This window comes from Nymphalis io, chromosome 25 (genome assembly GCF_905147045.1).
Source record: "Nymphalis io chromosome 25, ilAglIoxx1.1, whole genome shotgun sequence".
In the NCBI taxonomy this organism is placed as follows: Eukaryota; Metazoa; Arthropoda; class Insecta; order Lepidoptera; family Nymphalidae; genus Nymphalis; species Nymphalis io.
Window position 1 is genome coordinate 926,983 of NC_065912.1, and position 21,669 is coordinate 948,651.

Below are 21,669 nucleotides of genomic sequence, written 5' to 3' on the forward strand. Positions count from 1 at the left end.
TGGAACACCCGGACGGTCCCAAACGGACATGGACAAGGACACGATAGTAGTTGATAAAAATATTTTAAACAATCATGCTGAAGCCTAAAAACATTTAAATAATTTAATGTAGTTATTTTTTTCTTTTATTTTTAAATTAACTCGATTCGATTTGGATCGGTTCGAATTAATATCTTTAAATAACATTTACAACAAGTCCAAGTAAGCCACAAAAGTTAATTCCAGTTACATTCAACCTCATTTTACAGGTATTGGCGTATTTCAAAGTGTATAGTCTAATAAAATAATCTTAAAAAATAATTCATGTAATGATAATTTGATTTCTGCGTTATTAGGAACATTTAAGTCACGATGTTGCAAATATAATGCAGATAAATAAAAGAGTCAATGTTATAGTTAAATTTGTCCAGGACTTCCTACTTTTAAAATTAATACGGTTATATTCACACCGGTGATTTCACCGTAAGTTTTCCTATTTTCACAATATTTTTTTACATTCATCGCCTACATTCTAGTTTCTGTTCGTGGGATACTTAGTAAAAAGTTACATGTAAGTAAATAAAAGATTTCTCTATTATTCTCAAGCAACCAACTTGATCACTGGCTTAATAATAGACAATTCTTTACAATTTAACAAATAGGTAATTATTATTCTACTCATCATATAAAGTTTTATATTACCGTTGTATTACTGTAGCATGAAATTACATCATCATTGTTAATTTGTTAAGTGTTTTTTACATTATAATTTTTGGTAAGTAAAATAATTTAAAACAACTTTATTCGTTATTACTATCAGAAATAATTAATTTGAATCAATTATCTACCGACTTTTTCGATAAGATTAATTGGGCGAATAAAAAATTAGTATGTGTCTGGATTTATTCACCTAAGGACAAAATGGAAAGTGTGCAGGAATATTTTAAATTCACAAGGTAGTACAAACGAAATATTTACTTAAGTTACAAATATGCCCAATAAAAATCGTTGAAAGTTTTCATTTATAGAGTTCTTAGATTAATATTAAAACTTTTAAAAATATAATCATCAAAGTTAGAATAACTATAAAAAAGAGATTGATATATATTTGTGTAAAAAAAATGCTTATCATTGTAATGATTAATATTTAAAGACATCAAAGGTACATCAAATTAAAAAAAAAAACTTTTTTGCCAGTAACAGTTATGTGTTATGTATTAATATGAAAGAAAAAAAATTTGACAGTTAAATATATTAAAAAAAAGTTTACAATACCAAATGCCCAGCATGGAGAATTTTTTATTTTTATATATCAACCTATCAGACATGTAATTGATCATGTAGTTATGATAAACAGTGATAAGCCAATTTATTATGTAACATGGAAATTTAAGATTGATAAAATATAGCCAGTACTTACATTATACTACACTAGTTATACCTAGAATGTGTATGAGCATTTAATATTAACATGGCTAGTCCAGGATGAGTTGGTTGGGCTCTCGGTAAAATATAATAAAAAGCTGTAGATGTTATAGACTTTTGCAATTAATTAATAAATTTATAAATCTTTAAACAATATATAAAGCTTAAAAAACACAAATAAATAAGGCATAATAGTGGTTTTAAAGCGCGATAAAAGAACAGATTTGAATGTCTCACTACTCTGCTAACATCTACTGTCCCTTTGAGGACACAGTTTGAAGCTTGGCCACACTGCTCCAATGTGTGTTGGTGCCACGTGCCACGTTGGTGCACTTTTTTACGATTACTAGACACATGCAGGTTTCCTCACTATGTTTTTCTTAAACCCCAAGTATGAAATGAAAAAAAATTATGCACCACTAGTGTGACAATACTATTATTTAGAGTTCAGCTGAACATGTATTAGGTTAGAGGCGCTGTTTGTAATCTGTTGGGTGCATATCATAATTAAGTGTCGAAAACAAGAGGAGTGGCACAGCCAATAGTGGGCGTATAACCAGCAGTGGGTTAAGTAAGAAATAAAAAACAAAAGTAAAAAAATTACAACCACATTTATTTATATGAACTATTATAATTTATCTTAACAGTGACATCATAATGGCTAACTGGGCAGCACTCGGTTCCATCATTCTCCCCAATGCAGGTGGCTGGGCCAATGGTATTTACTTTGCGGGTCAGATCCGTAAGGAAAGTGAGAAGGCTTGGTATGATACACTAAAGAAGCCATCATGGAATCCACCAAAATGGGTATTTGGACCAGCATGGACGGTGCTTTACAGTGGAATGGGCTATGCTTCATACTTGGTTTATGAGGAATGTGGAGGATTTACAGGTAAGTTTTAAGTAGAATAAGTGATTTGGTCTTGTTTATTTATTTTTTATTGTACATACTGTACAAATAATTTATGTGCCTGTGAATGTCCTCCTCTCCCTTTTTGAGGAGAAATATTGCACCTTATGCTCCAATGCGGGTTGACACACATCTGGCAGAATTTCAGTGATATTAGACACATGCAGGTTTCCTCACAATGCTTTCCTTCACCATCAAGCATCACAAATTAAGCATGTGAAAATTCAGTGGTGCTTGCCTGGGTTTGATCCCACTATCATTGGTTAAGTTTCACGCGTTCTTATCACTGGGCCATCTTGGCTTACTGGGCCATCTTGGCTTACTGGGCCATCTTGGCTTACTGGGCCATTTTGGCTTAAGTAAGCTAATCAACCAGGCAAAGTCTATTAACAGATTAAGGCTCCTTCTCTATTTTATATGGTATGGAAAAGTATGGGGATCTGAATCATCATTGGTAGGTAGCAGTTGATGACCCAGGTAATAAGCATTCAGAGTTAGTCAGATTAGTTAATGAGCCTGTTCCTAATTTAAAAAACTGGCCATAGGGATAGTTTTGATCAATTGTATTGGAATGTTTCTTATTCTATGAATCGGCTATTCTTATTATTAATTTAAAGTTTATATTTTGACATTAAACAAATGAATTATATTCTTAATCCATTCATTTATACATTCCCATTTCAGATGAAGCCATTCTACCCTTGTCCTTGTATGGAGGACAACTTCTGTTGAATTGGGGTTGGACGCCTATCTTTTTCGGTCTTAAAGATTTTAAATTGGTAAGTTGTTTCACTACTATAATATAAGCTTGACTGAAATTAATCTTTCTTGTATAAAAAGACAGACAATTTAATTTCTTAGTGGACAAAGATGCTCTTATAGAGGAGAGGTTCCTCACGATATTTACTTTCATTTTAGTGTGAGCAATAATCAGAAATCATGAATCAGAATCAAGAAAATGGAAACTAAGTACTACTTATGTGTGTAAAAAAAATATGTGTTTTATAATTTTGTTTTTGTAACAGGCGTTGATCGAAATATCGGTGTTGAGTGGTGCAGCTGCTGCTACCGCAGTTAGCTTCTCTCGAGTCAACAAAACAGCTGGATTGCTCATGCTACCGTACCTCGCATGGCTCGCATATGCAAGCTCCATCACCTACTACATATGGAAGAACAATCCCAAGGAGATCAAAGACGAGAAGAAGCAATAGACGTGAGTTGAATTAATTAATGCAATTGATTGATTGATCACATGGTTTGTTTTTTTTTAAAAGGCTTGAGTTTCTATAGTACATTAGCTGTATATAAAATGTCTAAAGGAATCAGCAGTGCAATTAAAAAGGATTTAAGTGCAATTCCACAGATCAATAGATAAAAATCTCTAATTAAAATAATGTCATTACACACTAAATCTTGGATCCTGTTTAAATGCACATGGGACAACATCGTAGGTTTCCAATTTTAACAAGCGCATTGGCCTTGTAAGGACTTGTTAGTGTTTCTTACAATGCCAATGTCTGGGCGGTGGTGACCACTTGTCTTCAGGCTCATGTACCCGACCGCTCAGCCAATTCTATAAATATTTATATTTATATAATTATTTTTTAATTTCAGATGCACCATAAAACAACGCACATATAATAATCTTGCATCTTAATTACTTGAATAAATCGTGAAATATTAATATAGGTTTATAATAAGATTTAATCATTGCATAAAAACTTAAAAAGTATTAATTTATGAGGACTTGTTAATAAAACTATATACTTAATATTATATATGTTTTATTTTTAATACACTGTTTTAAAAATTAAACAGATATATATTATATAAATTGAAGTGCAATTTGATTTATAATTTTCATAATATTATCTGTGACCAAAATGTATAATTTAGGCGGGAAATATATTCATAGACTTAGTTGAATAAGTGTTACTTAGAATAGAGAATTGATAAGAAATGGTATGGTGTAATGACTTTATTATTTAATGGATAGGTATTTAATTAATAATTTTAATTAAATTATATTATTGACAATAATAAATATGGTGTGGAATGTATTTGATGCATAAAAAAAGTATTATTATATAAAAAGGTCACAATGATGACGATTAATTAAGTTTCAAAATTGAGTGAAATATTTTGTGTTTATAAACCATTTCAATAAGATTCTCTATTCTGAGGCAAAGTGTCCTTCAGTTGATTGCTTCAATAAATGGGCTTTCCTGGACTGTTGCATTTATAATAATATTTTTGTATCTATAATAATTTGAATGCTTTCCTAATGTTGTTTTCATCTTTTTGAATACATTTATTGTTTATGTTAGTTAATAAATTATATAAAAAATTTAATGCGTTTTATTTTTATCCTCTTATGTTAATATGTTTGGTTTTGAATTTGTATGTTAAGTTCATGTAATATATATATTTCGATGAAAGCCTTGGGCTTTATGGTTTATTCTAAGGTTTTCGATTTATGTATAACAAAAAATAATATTTAATAACTGTTACGGCTTTAATGAAACTGTCTTGTTAATTGCCTTGTTGGTCTGGTTGTTAGTACTATTTATACATTACTAGTTTTCACCCGCGGCGCCGGCGTGCTTGGGACAGGTTTTAAGTATAAAAAAGTAGTCTATGTCCTTTGTTGGGGTTCAAGCTTGCTTCATAGCAAATTTCATCAAAATCGCTTAAGTAGTTTAGCCGTGAAAGCGTGACACACAGACAGAGTTACTTTCGCATTTATAATATTAGTACCGATTAACCCTTTAACCGCCTAGGTCGAATTAATCCGACAAATATTTTCGGGCCCATTTCGCCTGAGTCGTATATTTACGACCAAAATAACACTGATCGTTTTATCAGCTTTTTTATTTAATTACGTTGTATTCTATCAAAAATATGTTTACATTAGGTAAATAGTTAACTAAGTAATCGTTTACAGTTTAATACACTTTAGCCTCTTAATTAGAAGTCTTAAAAATAATGTCCAAAGTTAGAAGAATTACTAACATTATTTTTAGAAAATTGTATTGTGTGTTTCGATTCACTGTGCCGGGCGCTGGGGGCACGCCAACAGATATGAAGTCGGGCGGTTAAAGGGTTAAAGAAGTTGTCTTTGATATAACTTTAGATAGTAAACTACAATGGAGCTATCATTTTTAAAAAACTTGCGAGTAATCTCAGCTGTGCAACATTTTTAAGTTAAAAAAAAGTCACTTACGCGTCTATCGCGGCGTTGTGTGTTATGTGTGTCCTTTTCCCTGATAACAGTGTGAAAGTGTAAAAAAACAAACTCGCTTTACCATATGCTATTCATAGTATTAGTAAGGATTCCCAAGACCGCATAACTTTTTTATTTGCAAGATAAATTAAATGCGAAACAAACATCATTTTTTTTAGAATTTAGTTTTTGTTACATATATTGTAATAATCATTACATAGGTAAATCAAAAACTGTTCATCGAAATTAACAAATTTTAATGTTTAATAAAGTTGTAGATCAACTACTACAAATTAAAAAATAAAAAGGCAAATTCTGCCGTAAACAAAAACACAATTAAACATTTTTAAAAACCTTGTTACTATGACTTATTATGCTATGGTACAAAACATACTTAAATAATCAAAATATACTTGGTACATTTGGTAAATGAGATCAATAATAATAGGATACACTAATTATGGTTAAAGCCTAGAGAATAATGAAAAAAATGAAAAGCATCGGGGCACTTCAAATCATCTGTATCAGCAGGTGACAAGCCAAAGCACTCCTTATGATATCACTCATGATGCCAAATCGTTTTCAGACCACGATACTCGTTTGGGAGGCATCGTGGTTGTAGTTATCAAAAGAAATAATAAACCACGCAGCACGCACGTAGTTACAATAAAATATAATAGGGACATTCTTCACACAAGGTTATCTGATCCCAAACTAAGCAGAGCTCGTACTATAGAAATCAGACAACTGATATACTACATATACTACTTTCCTTTTGTAAATACATACTTATATAGATAATTACAACCAGACTCAGGGCAAACAGACATGTTCATGCACAAAAATGTTTGCCCTGGGCGGGTGTCGAACCCACGACTTGCGGCGCGAAAAGCTGATCTATCAACCACGCCAACCGGCTCGTCAAATTTTACATTTCTAACATTCTGAAAAACAAATGAAATAAACTGTTACAACGGACATATGTTTGTACAAAAAAGGAGGGTGGGTAATAAGGCCTACGAATAAATTCGGTAAGCCTTAATACCCGCTGATACCATGTATAAATAAAGATTAAATAAATCATTATTAGACTCATGATGCATTTTTTAAACATCAAGTTCATAGAAACCAAGAATAAAAGAAAACTAAAGGGTAAATATTTATAATAAAAGTATAATATTAAAAAAAAAAGATTGATTCGGACAAATTCTTATTATTTGAGTCGCGCAACTGTTCCTTGCGATAAATAACGTAACATTGGTGGCAGAGAGCAAGCGAACACGTTGCGACAAGCTTGAAGCGACATCTATGGGGGCAACTACCTACAAGGTGACTTCGAGCGAATACGATCATTTTAAATACATTTTTGTTATTTAGGCCATTTTACCCGCCAGGCCTTATTACCTGCACCTACCATATATGTTTTGCTCATGTAGACTGCGACATTTATCTCTTTTTCCCTGTTTTTAGATGATTGTCGAAAATTGCAAATTTTATTATAAAAATTTACAGCCTGTAATTGTCCCACTGCTGGGCTAAGGCCTCCTTTCCGTTTTGAGGAGAAGGTTTGAAACACGCTGCACCAAAGCGAGTTGGTGCACACAGATTTTCATCCGCCACAATTTTTTTTATGTTATATGTAGGTTGGGCGAATGGGCCACTGGGTGGTAAGTGGTCACCATCGCCCATGAACATTGACATTGTAAGAAATACTGATATAATTTTTCACCAACTATCTTTAATTAATATTTCTTATAACACCATAAATCGATTGAAAATTAAGGTAACTTTTTCCACGCGAAATGTTAAAAGTGTTTTTGAAGTTTACAAAAGAAAGATACTTTATAATTCTTAAACTTTGTAAATATTGTATTCTAAAAGATGAAGGAATATTCGTTTCATTGAATCCTAATATTTTATCCCTAAGAAGATAAAAAGGGTTCTCGAAGTTTGAAAATATTATTTAGTCGATTTCAAAAGAAACAAAAGGGAACTTTAGTAAAGTTTTTTCTTGTAACGAACAAATTTTGACACTCGATTAACAAAATTATATTAAAAATAAATCTGTATATAATAATAACAACTATATTATAACAATTTGTAGTTAAATAGGTAATTATTTTTTATTATTTACAAATGAAATTAATGAAATAAATAAATCACACCAAATTTAGGACGTGTTTGTGTAAAAAAAAATACAATTAAAAAAAATAATAAGATGATATAATATAAATTTCGACGAGTCGGTTGGCGTGGTGGGCCTTTCACGCCGAAAGTTGTGGATTCGATGCTTTCGAAGGCTTTTTGAACTTTGAGATCTGTTTATAATTTATAAGGTTGACAATGAATCCAGGTTGGTAGAACAATGAGCCAGTCGAACAGTACAAATAATACTGGCAATACAGAGAACCTTCCTTTTTTAAATTCACGACGTAGTTCCTCCAGATACTCGTGTTGCATAATTCCATTTTCCTCAGAACTTAGTTTTAGCCAGCAGGAGTTGGATATAGAAAGTATAAGAAAGTGTTAAAGAATAGAAACCCCACTAAATGGATTTAATTTTAAGAAAATTTTATTTTAAATATATTAATAATTTTGCTTTGATGCATAAAACTGAACGTATTGTTGTATTTATTATTTTAGTCTGTATATACATCTATATACAGTTAATGTATTAATCGGCACTGTTTTTTTAAGGCATTGGAAACCTTCAGAAAGGTACCCATCTCCCATGGGGGGGGAGACTGGGTTATGAGAGATTCTTACCCACTAAAACCACTGCGATGGTCCTCGGCACCGATCGGAGAGGCTGTGATATCGTGTTGATATAACGCATCCGCGGCCTCTCCCGTGCTTTGCTTCGCTCATGGCTCGGCTGAGCTCTCCACAGGGGGCAAAGGTATTAATCGGTACTGTATTAACTGACATAGACCTTTCTCACACGCAGTCTTGAAGTCGACTGTCTATACTCTTTTATTCTTCCTTTATGAAAGATATCGAGATGAGATCATAGACAATTTTTAGAACGTTTTATAGTCTTAACATATTCCTAACAGTTACATAATACTTTATGCACGCCGACAGAATCGTCCCTAATAATATTCAATTATGAAACATAAACGAAAACATTAAAATATAATTAGGTTAAAACATAAACGCGAGTAATTAGGACCTCGATAGTACCGTCGGTTACCGTAATGGTCGCATTGTAACCACTACCGTGTTGAATGTGGCGACCGTCACAATCATTAAACATATATGCTATTTCATGAATGTTTTTTATGCTAACTAATATTATAAATTCGAAAGTTTGTTTATAGTTGATAATAGTTTTTGTAATACTTTTAGGTTTTAACTACTCAACCGATTATTATCTTTGTAAGGGGTATAGAAAAGAAAATGTTACCCTTTACTTGGGCGGAAACTAATAATACCTGTGTGTATAGTGTTAACACGCTATGGTATATTATTTATTTAGTACATACTGTTAATTGCACGAGAAAAAAGTGTATTTTTTATAAAAAGTTGTGTTGTAGGGGTATAAAAGTACGTTATACACATATATATACAATCAATCAATCAATCAACAGCCAATCGTTGTCCACTGCTGAACATAGGCCTCTCCCAAGGTGCGCCAAAGCTCCCTGTCCTCCGCCTTCCGCATCCAGTTGGTGCCCGCCACCTTCTTAAGGTCGTCGGTCCACCATATATATACATTTAAAAAAAAATATCAACTTTCTATGTATATAGTATAATTTATTTCAAGTCGACTCATAAGGCACTTTTGAATCGTCATGTTACAGTATTGAATTAAATGTAGGTAAAGCTACCTCGGAATGTAGAATCTAGATTCTAGTTAATCTTTCAACCATTTTGATTACATAATCAATCACATACAATTAAATACGCATTTTTATCTTATTAACTTTGATAAGTGTTTGATAAGCAACAATGGATGCGATTAGCACAGAACCGGGAGAATTGGCGCGCCGATGAGGATAGCCTGTCCAGCAGTGGATTATTATGGGCTGAATATGACGATGATTAGCACGCATTAAGACTTTTTTTTTAAATTGTTAAGCACTAGGTTATACATATGCTTATCTATGCTTAGAAGATATTTCTTCCAGCACATCCACGCAGGAAAGAAGAACTTAGATGAAAGTAGACTTGGACGATGATACAAAATCTTAGTTACAATTTATACAAGAAATCAGATGATACAGTTTTATAATTTCACCAAGATCACGAAAGTATATGTTACAGTAAATATTATATACTAAATAATAATATCCTGGGACATTATTCACACACGGACATCTGACCCCAACTAAGCAGAGCTTGTGCTATGGAAACCAGACAACTGATATACTACATATACTACTTTTCTTTTCTAAATACATACTTATATAAACAAAAAAGAACTATAAATATATATTATTGGTATTTATCTTAATGAGTCTTCAATCAATCAATCAAATCAATCAACAGCCAATCGTTGTCCACTGCTGAACATAGGCCTCTCCCAGGGTGCGCCAAAGCTCCCTGTCCTCCGCCTTCCGCATCCAGTTGGTGCCCGCCACCTTCTTAAGGTCGTCGGTCCACCTGGCTGGAGGGCGCCCTACGCTGCGCTTGCCGATTCGCGGTCTCCACTCTAGGACTCGTCTGCTCCAACGGCCATCGGTCCTACGACATACGTGACCAGCCCACTGCCACTTCAGCCTGCTAATTTTGCAAGCTATGTCGGTGACTCCGGTTCTTTTCCGGATAATCTCATTTCTGATCTTATCCTTCAAAGATACTCGGAGCATAGCTTGCTCGCTCGCTCCATAGCACGCTGAGCGACTTTGAATTTGTGGACTAGTCCCGCAGTTAGTGTCCACGTTTCGGCACCGTATGTCATGGTAGGTAAGACGCATTGGTTGAAGACTTTCGCCTTCAAACATTGCGGTATAGACGACTTGGGGACTTAACGAAGGTTGCCAAATGGGGGTCCTGGTCTCCTCGGTAAGTCGTATATATGTGTTAAAACGTAGATACGACATGAGATGATTTCACTTTGACCAAGTAATGGCAATGAGTCTTGGTTAAGATTAAATAAGCTCCAAAAGCTTCTCTTCAAAAGGAAGTGAAGGCCTTACCCCAGCAATGGGACATTCACAGGCTGTTACTGTACTGTACTATACTGAGTCTTGGTATCTAGGATGTTAATTCACAATGCAATACAACAATACTAAAGTAATAATCTCCATTTATAGTTTCATTGTAAGTTATGAGTAATTTCCTTTGTTGTGTATGAATTACAAATATGCATTTAATTTAACTTAAATCGAGAATGGGGAAGGAATGTATAAAGTTTTCTTCTTAGGTCGTTGCTATATGTTACCAAGCGGTACGATAACTATAACTAACTAGATTTTTTATTAATTAATAGTATTCGGCCGCGGCTTCACCCGCGTTTTAGGGGGAGATTATTAGGGTATTGAAATGTATTTTATTACCTCAATAATTATTTTAAGAATTTGTTAAAATTGTTCTTTAATAATGGCTGCCCGTTTAGACGCCATCTTGGAAAACGTGTTTTTGTCTTTTTGCAAATATGACGTAACAAATTGTGCGTCGTACGATAAAAAATATGCAACCTTTTTTAGGAAATAATATTTTTCGTAACCTTTCACCAATCAAAGTGATTTTATCTATAGGTCATAGTTTTAAGATATATCTAAACTAGTTGAACATCAGTTTTTCATGTCCATTATCTTGTTCTCGAATGTAATGAAAAGCGTTGACAAATTTGATCTTAATATTTATTAATTACCATGGAATCTCTGGCAGACAAACATACAGACATAAACATGAGTGTTATATATTAAATTACTTAATTAGGCACATATACTTGTAATATTTTTTTAAGTGACTCTTATAACTAAACATGATTACTGGTGGTAGGACTTTGTGCAAGCCCGTCTTTTTTTTATAATATAGGAAGGCGGACGAGTATATGGGCCACCTGATGGTAAGTGGTCACCAACGCTCTTAGACATTGGCATTGTAAGTAATGTCAACCATCGCTTACATATCCAATGCGCCACCAACTTTGGGAACTAAAATTTTATGTCCCTTGTGCCTGTAATTACACTGGCTCACTCACCCTTCAAACCGGAACACAACAATATCAAGTACTGCTGTTTTGCGGTAGAATATCTGATGAGTGGGTGGTACCTACCCAGACGAGCTTGCACAAAGCCCTACCACTGGGTAGGTATCACCCACTCATCAGATATTCTACCTCAAAACAGCAGTACTTGGTATTGTTGTGTTTGAGCGAGCCAGTGTAATAACAGTCAAAAGGGACATAACATTTTAGTTCCCAAGGTTGGTGGCGCATTGGCGATATAAGCGATGGTTAACATTTCTTACAATGCCAATGTCTATGGGCGTTGGTGACCACTTACCATCAGGTGGTATATGATCATCCGCCTACCTATACTATAACAAAATAAAAAAAAACGATTATTATTAGCATCCAGAAGGGAAACTGATTTTAAAAAATTTCGAACCTTTTCAAACATAGCACACCAAATCATATGTACATTGATATAAATTACTCACTCAATTACCCTTAAAAAATCCAAATAACACAATTGAACACATACAACAAATCACAAGTCGCGCCAATAATGAATTAAAGAATCCTTCTATCCGCAAACAAAATGGCGCTTTTAAATTAGCGCGTGTCTTTTTTTAAAACGCTGTTTTAGGCATAAATGAATCTGCTAACTTGATTATACATAAATACATTTTTAATATAGCATTGTGCCGTCATCATGATGAGACGCAGACCGTATTATACATGCGACAGATTCCGCGTCAGCTAAACTTTAATCTTAACAGTAATTTAAATAATTTGCTCAAGTTCCTCCGAAATTAGCAGTTTAAGATATAACTTGTTTTAACTTGTTAGAAGAAAGCTCTCGCTTAAGACGTGAACATTTTATTGTAACTAGTAGTAATAGTAGTAATAGCCTGTGAATGTCCCACTGCTGGGCTAAGGCCTCCTCTCCTGTTTTGAGGAAAAGGTTTGGAGCTTATTCCACTATGCTGCTCCAATGCGGGTTGGTGGAATACACTTGTAGCAGAATTTCAGTGAAATTAGGTAAATGCAGGTTTACTCACGATGTTTTCCTTCACCGTCAAGCACGAGATGAATTATAAACACAAAGAATTATAAACACAAAGCATAAATTAAGCACATGGAAATTCAGTGATGTTTGCCCGGGTTTGAACCCATGATCATCGGTTAAGATTCAAGCGTTCTAACAACTAGGCGCTAACTATGAATGGAATATAAGTTTGCCTTGCTTTATTAATTTTATAAAAACACTTCGTATGTAACATAACGTGTTGTAAATTCACAAGGCCGATTGGATAAATGTCACCCATTTCTAAGCGTTCTTACAGACGAACGGCAAGTTGTGAACGGCAGCCGTCGCCACCTATCGACGACAGTCGTCAACGCGTCGGCGGCAGCAGTCAATACGTCGACGGCTGCCGCCGGCAGGCGACCACGGCTGCCGTCGACAGGCGACAACGCTTGCCGCGAGTGCCGCATACTAGCAGTCTTGGTCGGCTTGTACAGGAGCCAGTTGCAAAATGGCGTCCGATGAAGAAACATTGTTATTGCTTTTACTCCGCCATCGCCGACGACAACGAAAAAGAAAGACACGTTCAGTGTGGGTTGAAGAAATATTAATGTATAGAGAACAAGAGGGAGATTTTTATACACTGTATCCACGTTTGCGAAGGTCCGAAAAAAATTTTTTCAATTACTTTCGAATGTCAATCGCTTCTTTTGATGAGTTGACATCTATTTTGAAACTTTCAATATCTCGCCAAGACACTGTGATGCGAAAAAGTATACCAGCTGAGCAAAGACTCGCTATGACATTAAGGTAAGAGGGTTTTTTTTTTTTTTTTATATTACCCGGGAGGGCAAATGACTCTACTCCACCTGATGTTAAGTGGTAGTAGAGTCCAAACGCGAGGACGGCCAGTACAGTCGGGAAGAAGGTTCTGCACTAGCCGCCCTCGCCTTGCCGGCCCGCAAGATGCCTCTTCACGCCTCGTTTGAAGGAAGGGTTTAATTTTATCAAAAAATGGTATATACTGGACATAACTTTAATGAGATCAAATCAATATAACTTTGGCAACATTTTTAATTTAAGTTAAAATAGGAACTTTACTTAACATTAATTAACATTTATATTATACTATAAAACTTTTAACAACAAATTCTCCATAATACTGATTATAAAATCACAAGTGGCGCCGCTACAAGATTTTTTAATTTTCCTGATCAATCTTTGCAATTTTTTTTCTCATAATCAACTTGTAGTAAAACCATACAAAACATAAAAACAAACAATATAACAATAATTTAGACAAAAAGTAAATTATTCTGAGAAGAGTTCAGTTATTATGGTATTTGAAACAGAATCCTCAGAGGATAAGCTTTCAATATTTGTGAGTTGACTTTTCGGTCTTTCAGGATGTGTTGTAGTGGAGTACGCATAAAAGCAATAACAATGTTTCTTCATCGGACGCCATTTTGCAACTGGCTCCTGTACAAGCCGACCAAGACTGCTAGTATGCGGCACTCGCGGCAAGCGTTGTCGCCTGTCGACGGCAGCCGTGGTCGCCTGCCGGCGGCAGCCGTCGAAGTATTGACTGCTGCCGTCGACGCGTTGACGACTGTCGTCGACAGGTGGCGACGGCTGCCGTCGACAGGTGGCGACGGCTGCCGTTCACAACTTGCCGTTCGTCTGTAAGAACCCTAAGTTCTTCTATTTCCAAGCGGGTACGCTTCGTAATTCAATGTTCCAAGGGTTAAACGCTACGTCATAAATTCCATTGTAAATAGCCCATTGCTGTAGTAAATTATTTTATGCCTCATACAGTTTCAATGTCTTTGAACAAATTTGATATTAATGTTAAGTATTTAAAAGCTATATTTGCTTATACGTGTTGTTTGTACATATATTATTTATGCTCTACTGTTATTAAATTTACTTGATATTTATGTCTTATGATTATTAGCTTAATATTTAATATATTAGTGTATAATGACAATTCAAGTGTTTGTGTGATTGCTTGAAGCATATTTCCGTTATACTTTGAATTTGATAAGAATATAATGTTACATAAAATTATATACAAATAGGAAATTACTTGCGTTCATTATACATCTTATTTCAAATTCATGTTAAAATATATCAATGAATAAGGCGTATAAAATGTAGGTACAAGAATGATAATATAGCTTAGAGTTAATATTTTGAAAAAGTGGGTATAAATGAAAAGGCAGGACAGTATAACCACACTTATTATTTATCATGAATTAAACTTATTTTACTTATTCTTTATAATCAATCATGCTGATCACACTTATTGCACTTAATAGCTATCACTTTGTACACAACCGGACAGAGGTACGGCTTACGATGCGGGTAGTAGTAGAATGCTGGCTCCACAACCTTAAGCCAGGCAATTATCGTACCAAGGCCCGTAAAATTATCGTACATCATCAATACAATCATATACAATCAGGATAATGATTATAATATACAATAATATTATACAAAATCACAACAATTTATTTTAAATAATGTAATTATAGTAGAAAGCAGCAGTAAAAAAAACAAGAACCCAAAACAGACACTAGCAACCACGAAAAGTATGTGAGCGGCTGCAGCACCAGTAAAAACAATTGTAATTGTTATTTATTAGTGTAATTATGACATTTTGCATCATAATGGAAATTATCGTACGATAGTAGTGTACCATGGTACATCGTACGTAGTTATGAAATTATCGTATTTGTACGAAAATTATCGTACGGTTGTGAACCCTGGCTCCAAATGAGCTGGCACGGCAATGGTGGCTTCCGGTGGAATGTGGCTTTACTATGATTGGCTGGCTTGACTCCGCGGTTATATGGCACGCTGTCATTGGCTGAGGTGGTGTGACGTAACAATTTATAAATTCAATTGCATATGATTATTACATGTTTATCTTAAAAATTGCTAAGTTTCTTACCTGGTTACGGTTCTGCTCGTCCCTGCCTATATTTCGAATCATTCATTTTTATTGTGTTGACGAGACTATCTTTTTCACTATAATCATTCAGATTTTTTTAGTCATGAAGATTTATGGGATATTTTTTTATTTAAAAAAAAAATATTGCTGTAGAGATAGAAAGCCAGCCAGCTAGTAAACTTTATTGTTTTCTAGCTAAATTTTTTTTACGCTTACGGTTTCAGAAAAGAGCAACACATTATAATTTCTTCTTTTACACAATACCATAAGTTGATGTCATGTGGTTTTATGCAAATTTATAATAATGAGCGGGATTTATAATTTAAAGAAATATTCTTTTTTTTAAATTTAACAAGCAGTTCTAGGAAGATATCTATTAGGCATGGTAATATCTTGAGACTTGAATCTAGTTTCTCATCTAATTCAATTACACGCTAAAACGTTCGCAGGCGTTGTAACGACTTCGTTTGAATGAGTTAATTTTTGTGCTCGTTTTGTTACGTCATAGAATGAAATTCATTTCTTTAATAAAGACCTTAATCAACGAATATGAAGTTAATAAGGTATTTTTGATATCTATATTCAATTACATATATTTTTTGAAATGACACATGTTCTATTTAATTAATTAAGTTAATCTTAATAATGTTATTAATACAATACAATTAATAGAATACATTTAATACTATGAAACAATAGCTTAACCGCAACCTTTTAAAAAACCCATTATATAAACTTCTTTCTCATGTCGATATAAGAGATCAATTAACTAGTAACAGTACAGTAACATCCTGTGAATATTCCGATTCTGGACTAAGGCCTCCTCTCCCTTTTTGAGGAAAAGGTTTGGAGCTTATTCCACCACGCTGCTCCAAAGCGGGTTGGTGGAATACACATGTGGCAGAATTTCGGTGAAATTAAACACATGCAACCTCACGATTTTCCTTCACCGAAAAGCACGAGATGAATTATAAACACAAATTAAGTACACGAAAACTTAATGGTTCTTGTCTGGGTTTGAACCTGCAATCCCCGGCTAAGATTTAAAAGTCGTAGGTAACCATTTTAAATAAATTAATAAGTTATGAAACAAGCAACGTAAGAGCATACTTAATTAACAACCCTTTGATTTTATATACTTAATTCGACTTTAAGATACAGAATGTCTCTGTGATGTTTCGAAATAAAACTTTTTTAATCTGTCATCCTCAAGGACACTTTTGATAAATGACAACAAGAACAATTATTCTGATTCTCTAAGCACTTTAAGTTTCGAAAGTACTATAACATCGTAAACTGAAATGCTTTTGTGAATTTAATCATTTTAACGTCTCGTTATAATTTTTTTTTCTGAGAATAGCAAATAGCGGCAAATGCTCGGGAGGCTCACCTCATAACACCGCAGGTGTGTTACCGAACTTTGAATACGGTATTTAAGGAATCTTGTTTTTACAACATATGGACATTAGTATATATCCCCAACCATAATATATGATACTTACATTTATTCCCCGTCTTATTGCCTCTACTGGTGACAGGGCTGGTTCATTTTTCGACCAGAGAATCGGAATTGGGGAAATGCTGCTAGCATTATTGCCACCATTCCACGCGGTCACGATTTATACAGAAACTTTTTTGAATTTCTATATGCATTTATTTAATGTAAATAAATAAATGGTATATTTACAGTGATTAATTGAAAAAAAAATATTGTTACGCTGCATCAAACGAAGGCAGTTTTATTAAGCCCATTAATTATAAATAAAATACCGTAAAACAAAATATTTTAAGTGCACCATTTTATTGTAAAAGAAAGATAATATTAACGTAGATAATGCACTTAAAGCTAATAATTAATTAGGTAGGGTGTTGATCAGACTCCAAAATGTAGTCGTGGGGCGTTGCGTAACCTGAGTAAATATAAGCAACATGTATGTTAATTACATTAATTACAAAACATGTCTTGAGACAAAACTTCTGATATAATTAACCCTTTAATAACGTTATAATTATTTGATTTTTTCATAATATTTTAAATTTCATAGAATTGTGCTTATTTTTATCGCTATCGCAATAATACCCGTTTAAAATCCAAACGTAAAGGATTCTAAAAAGCATATGTACATATTAGTGCTATTAAACGCTCAAGCAAATTAAATAGCGTACCCACTGAATGGATACTCCCGTAAGAGTCAGATAATTAGTCCAAAGCTTAGAAGTTTTTAATTAGGAACGAGGCAGCATGTTGAAAATTCCAGAAAATGTGGAAAGTGGCAGGTCTTACTTTTAAACTTGAAAATACTTAATGTAACCGTGCTTTAAATACGTATTTACAAGTTAGTAATTTGTTTACTGGCATACTTACCGTTTTCTAATAATAATTTTAATATGAAACCATGTTGAGACGACATTGACCATTTATTAGATATTTTTATAGTATAAGTAGGCGGACGAGCATATGGGCAACCTGATGGTAATTGATCACCAACGCCCATAGACATTGTACAGTAACAGCCTGTTAATGTCCTCTCCCTTTTTGAGGAGAAGGTTTAGAGCTTATTCCACCACGCTGCTCTAATGCGGGTTGGTAGAATATACATGTGACATGATTTCAATGAAATTAGACACATGCAGGTTTCCTCACGATGTTTTCCTTCACCGTCAAGCACGAGATGAATTATAATCACAAATTAAGCACATGAAAATTCAGTGGTGCTTACCCGGGTTTGAACCCACGATCATCGGTTAACCACTAGGCCATCTCGGCTTTCCCATAGACATTGGCATTGTAAGAAATGTTAACCATCGCTTACATCGCCAATGCGCCACCAAACTTGGGAACTAATATGTTATGTCCGTTGTGCCTGTAATTACACTGGCCACTCACCCTTCAAACCGGAACTCAACAATACCAAGTACTGCTGTTTTTCCGTAGAATATCTGATAAGTGGGTGGTACCTACCCAGACAAAACACACAGGAAACATGCATGTATAGATATTATATTTTAGGTTAAAGGTCACTACCGCATATAGAAATTGCCATTTATAAACCATCCATTACGTCGCCAATGCGCCACCAACCTTGGGAACGAAGATGTCATTCGTACCTGTAGTTACACTGACTCACCTTTCAAACCGGAGCACAACAATATAGAATATCTAATGAGTTGTACATACACATACGAGCTTGCACAATTTCCTATCTCCAAGTAATTACATTTTTAGTATTGGTTATTATTTTTTCGTGTACTTATTTTGATTAATTTATTCATAACATATTCATGACGAGCCGGTTGGCGTGATTGGTAGATACTTGCATTTCACGCCGAAGGTTGTAGGTTCGATTCCCACCCAGGACTGACATTTGTGTGCATGAACATGTCTGTTTTTCCTGAGTCTGGGTATAATTATCTATATTTAAGTATATATTTACAAAAGAAAAGTAGTATATGTAGTATATCAGTTGTCTGGTTTCCATAGCACAAGCTTTGTACAAGCTTAATTTGGGATCAGATGGCCGTGTGTGAAAAATGTCCCACGATATTATTATTATTATTATTCATTATAAATAGTTATATATAGGACACTGTAAACAATATCCATACCACATGTAACTCAAAACTTTCACTAACTTAATGAGGAATTTCATCCAATTAAAACACATCGAAAGTTTTACACTGTTTTATTAGATCCGTAGTCTAAGTTTAATTTTAAATTGAATCAAAGTTCAGATTGTCTCTTTTGGAGTTTTTTAACTATTTTAAATTTCGCTTCCTTCACAGTGGAAAAGTAATTTAATGGTTATGAAGAGTTTTACTGTTGAAGTTAGTAGAAAGCTTTTTTTATTGGCTAAGGTACTTAGGGAAGGTTAGACGGTTAATGGTTGGAAGACGTAAATCGTAATCGAAAATTATTCAAACGTGTAACTATTCTGTAAGAACAAACTCGAAACTCACCGCGGAAAACGGTCATGAAATGTTAAAAAGTGATATGCGACATTATATATATAAGATTTCATGCGTGTAGCATCACCATAATGATACTATTATGATGCGCCACCAATCTTGGGAATTAAGATGTTATGTCTGTATTTGCACCGGCTCACTCACCCTTCAAGCTGGAACTCAACATTACAATGTATTGCTGTTTATTTTTTTAATTTATTTGTTAGATCACCAACAAAGTACACACAGATACATGATAGCATACAGTTCATAAAAAAAAAAAAGAAGTGGTACCTCAATAACAGGTGATAACTGCATGAATAATAAGGCAACATATACATTATAGCACAAAAAAAAAACAAATAAAAGACAAATCAAAATTTCAAGTTACAAAACAAAAAAAAAACAATGAAAAAAAACTTAATAAGGTAATATAAAAATAATAATGAAAACTAATATGGATAATTAAGTATTACTTATTAATGGCATTATGGACCTTCTAAATTTAACATTATTGGTAAAGATGTCTACATCCTTGCCCATATATACGCAATTATAAGGCCTTATAATTCTATTTATAGGTGAACTATGTGCTAGGTTCGATTTTGAAGCTTTAGTTTAAAACAATTTACGCCTGTTCAAGCGCAAGCATTTTGTGGACGCGGAAATAAGTGGGGATAACTTTGGTCAGTCCAAAATGCCATTAATGAGTCTATACATAAAAAGGCTATCCAGCAAGCATCTTGGATCAGCAAGCGATTTCATTTTAAAATGTATTAACCTATCCTTATAGTTTGGTATTTTTTAGCCAACCCGTTTTTATAACATAGATGGCACAAAAAGCGTTTCTGAACACTTTCTAATCTCTTGGAATAAACATCATAGAACACTACAGTACTCCAGTCCGCTGCGGACAAAAGCTTTATATAAAGTAATTAGGTAAATAATAAAAAACCTAAATTTTTAAAAGCCGTCCTACAGATTGTGTCGATATGGAAATGAAAACGTAATTTATGATCGAGAATGACTCCGAGGTCTCGAACCCCACTATGTTCTCGAAACGTTGAATTTTTTAATTTATACGATATCTGTGAAATCGTTTTGAGTCTATTGAAGCACATCAAACTACACTTATCAACATTGAGACGTACCGTTATCTTCACACACTGTAATTTAAGCAATCTAAATCGTCCTGAAGTACCGCCACGTCACTGGGCGAAGAAATGGCTAGAAAGAATTTGAGATCATCTGCAAATAGCATGAAACTGGAATTCGTGAAGCAAACATTTATATCGTTAATGAATATGTTGAAAAGAATTGGTCCTAAATATGAGCCTTGTGGGACTCCAGAAATAGCCTGAAATGATTTAGATTTATAACTATTGACTACCACTAGCGATTCTCTTTTGTTAAGATAGGATTGAAACCACTCCAATAAACATCCCGAGATGCCATATTCAGACATCTTTCTAAGAAGTTTAGCAGTAGAATATCTGATGAGTGGGTGGTACCTTTTTTTAACGCTGGAAAAACGCGTTACGCGTTTCCCCCACGGGACAAGTGGGGGGTTATGTGGGGCTCACCGGTTCCAAGGTGCCGACTGCGCCCCGAACATCGAAATACCCACTAAAAAACCAGCGGTACCCTTTCCGTATTAACGAGGAGCGCCACGGGATCGCTTTCGCATGCTACCGTGACGCTCTGAGTGGGTGATACTTTTTTTTCTTTTTTTTTTTTTCGGGGAGGGAAGGCATTTATGTCTGCCGCCCGGTCCGGGGAGACCGGGACGGGTATGTGGGACTCACGGGGCAGAAGGCCCCGTCCTACCCACTAAAACCTCCCCGGATTTCCGCCTCTCCGCAAGGCGGCGGGGTCACGGGAACGTTGTGACTTACAACCGCAACCCCGCCAGCGGTCGTCGCCATAAGGCGACCCATCTCGAGAGTGCGCCAGGATGGTAGGGCGCGCCTCCCTCCTCTCTCTGCCTCCGTCCTGTTACGTGACGGACTCCCCCGAGTCCGCCACTGGAGGCTGGGTGTTCCAGGAGAAGGCACGTCGCCGTCGATGAGGTCTCCTTCTTCGTTGCGGGAGC

At 34.7% G+C, this 21,669-nt stretch overlaps 2 protein-coding genes across 4 annotated transcripts; both read left to right on the forward strand.

Moving 5' to 3' along the window:
• Nucleotides 1-439: 439 nt before the first annotated feature.
• On the forward strand, nt 440-4,666 carry LOC126778302 (translocator protein). 3 transcript variants are annotated; one of them, XM_050501800.1, is made up of 5 exons: nt 440-462; nt 2,052-2,296; nt 2,999-3,093; nt 3,340-3,527; nt 3,929-4,666. In XM_050501800.1, the coding sequence occupies exons 2-4, from the start codon at nt 2,062-2,064 to the stop codon at nt 3,523-3,525; spliced, it is 516 nt and encodes a 171-aa protein (XP_050357757.1). In that variant the 5' UTR covers nt 440-462; nt 2,052-2,061; the 3' UTR covers nt 3,526-3,527; nt 3,929-4,666. The 3 variants fall into 3 exon arrangements, with proteins under 3 accessions (XP_050357757.1, XP_050357756.1, XP_050357758.1); XM_050501799.1 differs by having other exon boundaries at nt 442-550; XM_050501801.1 differs by lacking the exon at nt 440-462 and adding an exon at nt 732-754.
• Nucleotides 4,667-12,989: 8,323 nt separating this feature from the next.
• Nucleotides 12,990-14,369, forward strand: LOC126778295 (uncharacterized). The gene is made up of 2 exons (XM_050501792.1): nt 12,990-13,489; nt 14,086-14,369. The coding sequence occupies exons 1-2, from the start codon at nt 13,191-13,193 to the stop codon at nt 14,363-14,365; spliced, it is 579 nt and encodes a 192-aa protein (XP_050357749.1). The 5' UTR covers nt 12,990-13,190; the 3' UTR covers nt 14,366-14,369.
• The last annotated feature ends 7,300 nt before the right edge of the window (nt 14,370-21,669 follow it).

Excerpts from the sequence above, each read along its gene's own strand:
- LOC126778295 (XM_050501792.1), top strand. The coding sequence starts at position 13,191 with ATGGCGTCCGATGAAGAAACATTGTTATTGCTTTTACTCCGCCATCGC. Across the intron at positions 13,490-14,085 it reads AGACTCGCTATGACATTAAG|GATGTGTTGTAGTGGAGTAC; the intron begins GTAAGAGGGTTT and ends TCGGTCTTTCAG.
- LOC126778302 (XM_050501800.1), top strand. The coding sequence starts at position 2,062 with ATGGCTAACTGGGCAGCACTCGGTTCCATCATTCTCCCCAATGCAGGT. Across the intron at positions 2,297-2,998 it reads GGAATGTGGAGGATTTACAG|ATGAAGCCATTCTACCCTTG; the intron begins GTAAGTTTTAAG and ends TTCCCATTTCAG. Across the intron at positions 3,094-3,339 it reads GTCTTAAAGATTTTAAATTG|GCGTTGATCGAAATATCGGT; the intron begins GTAAGTTGTTTC and ends TTTTTGTAACAG.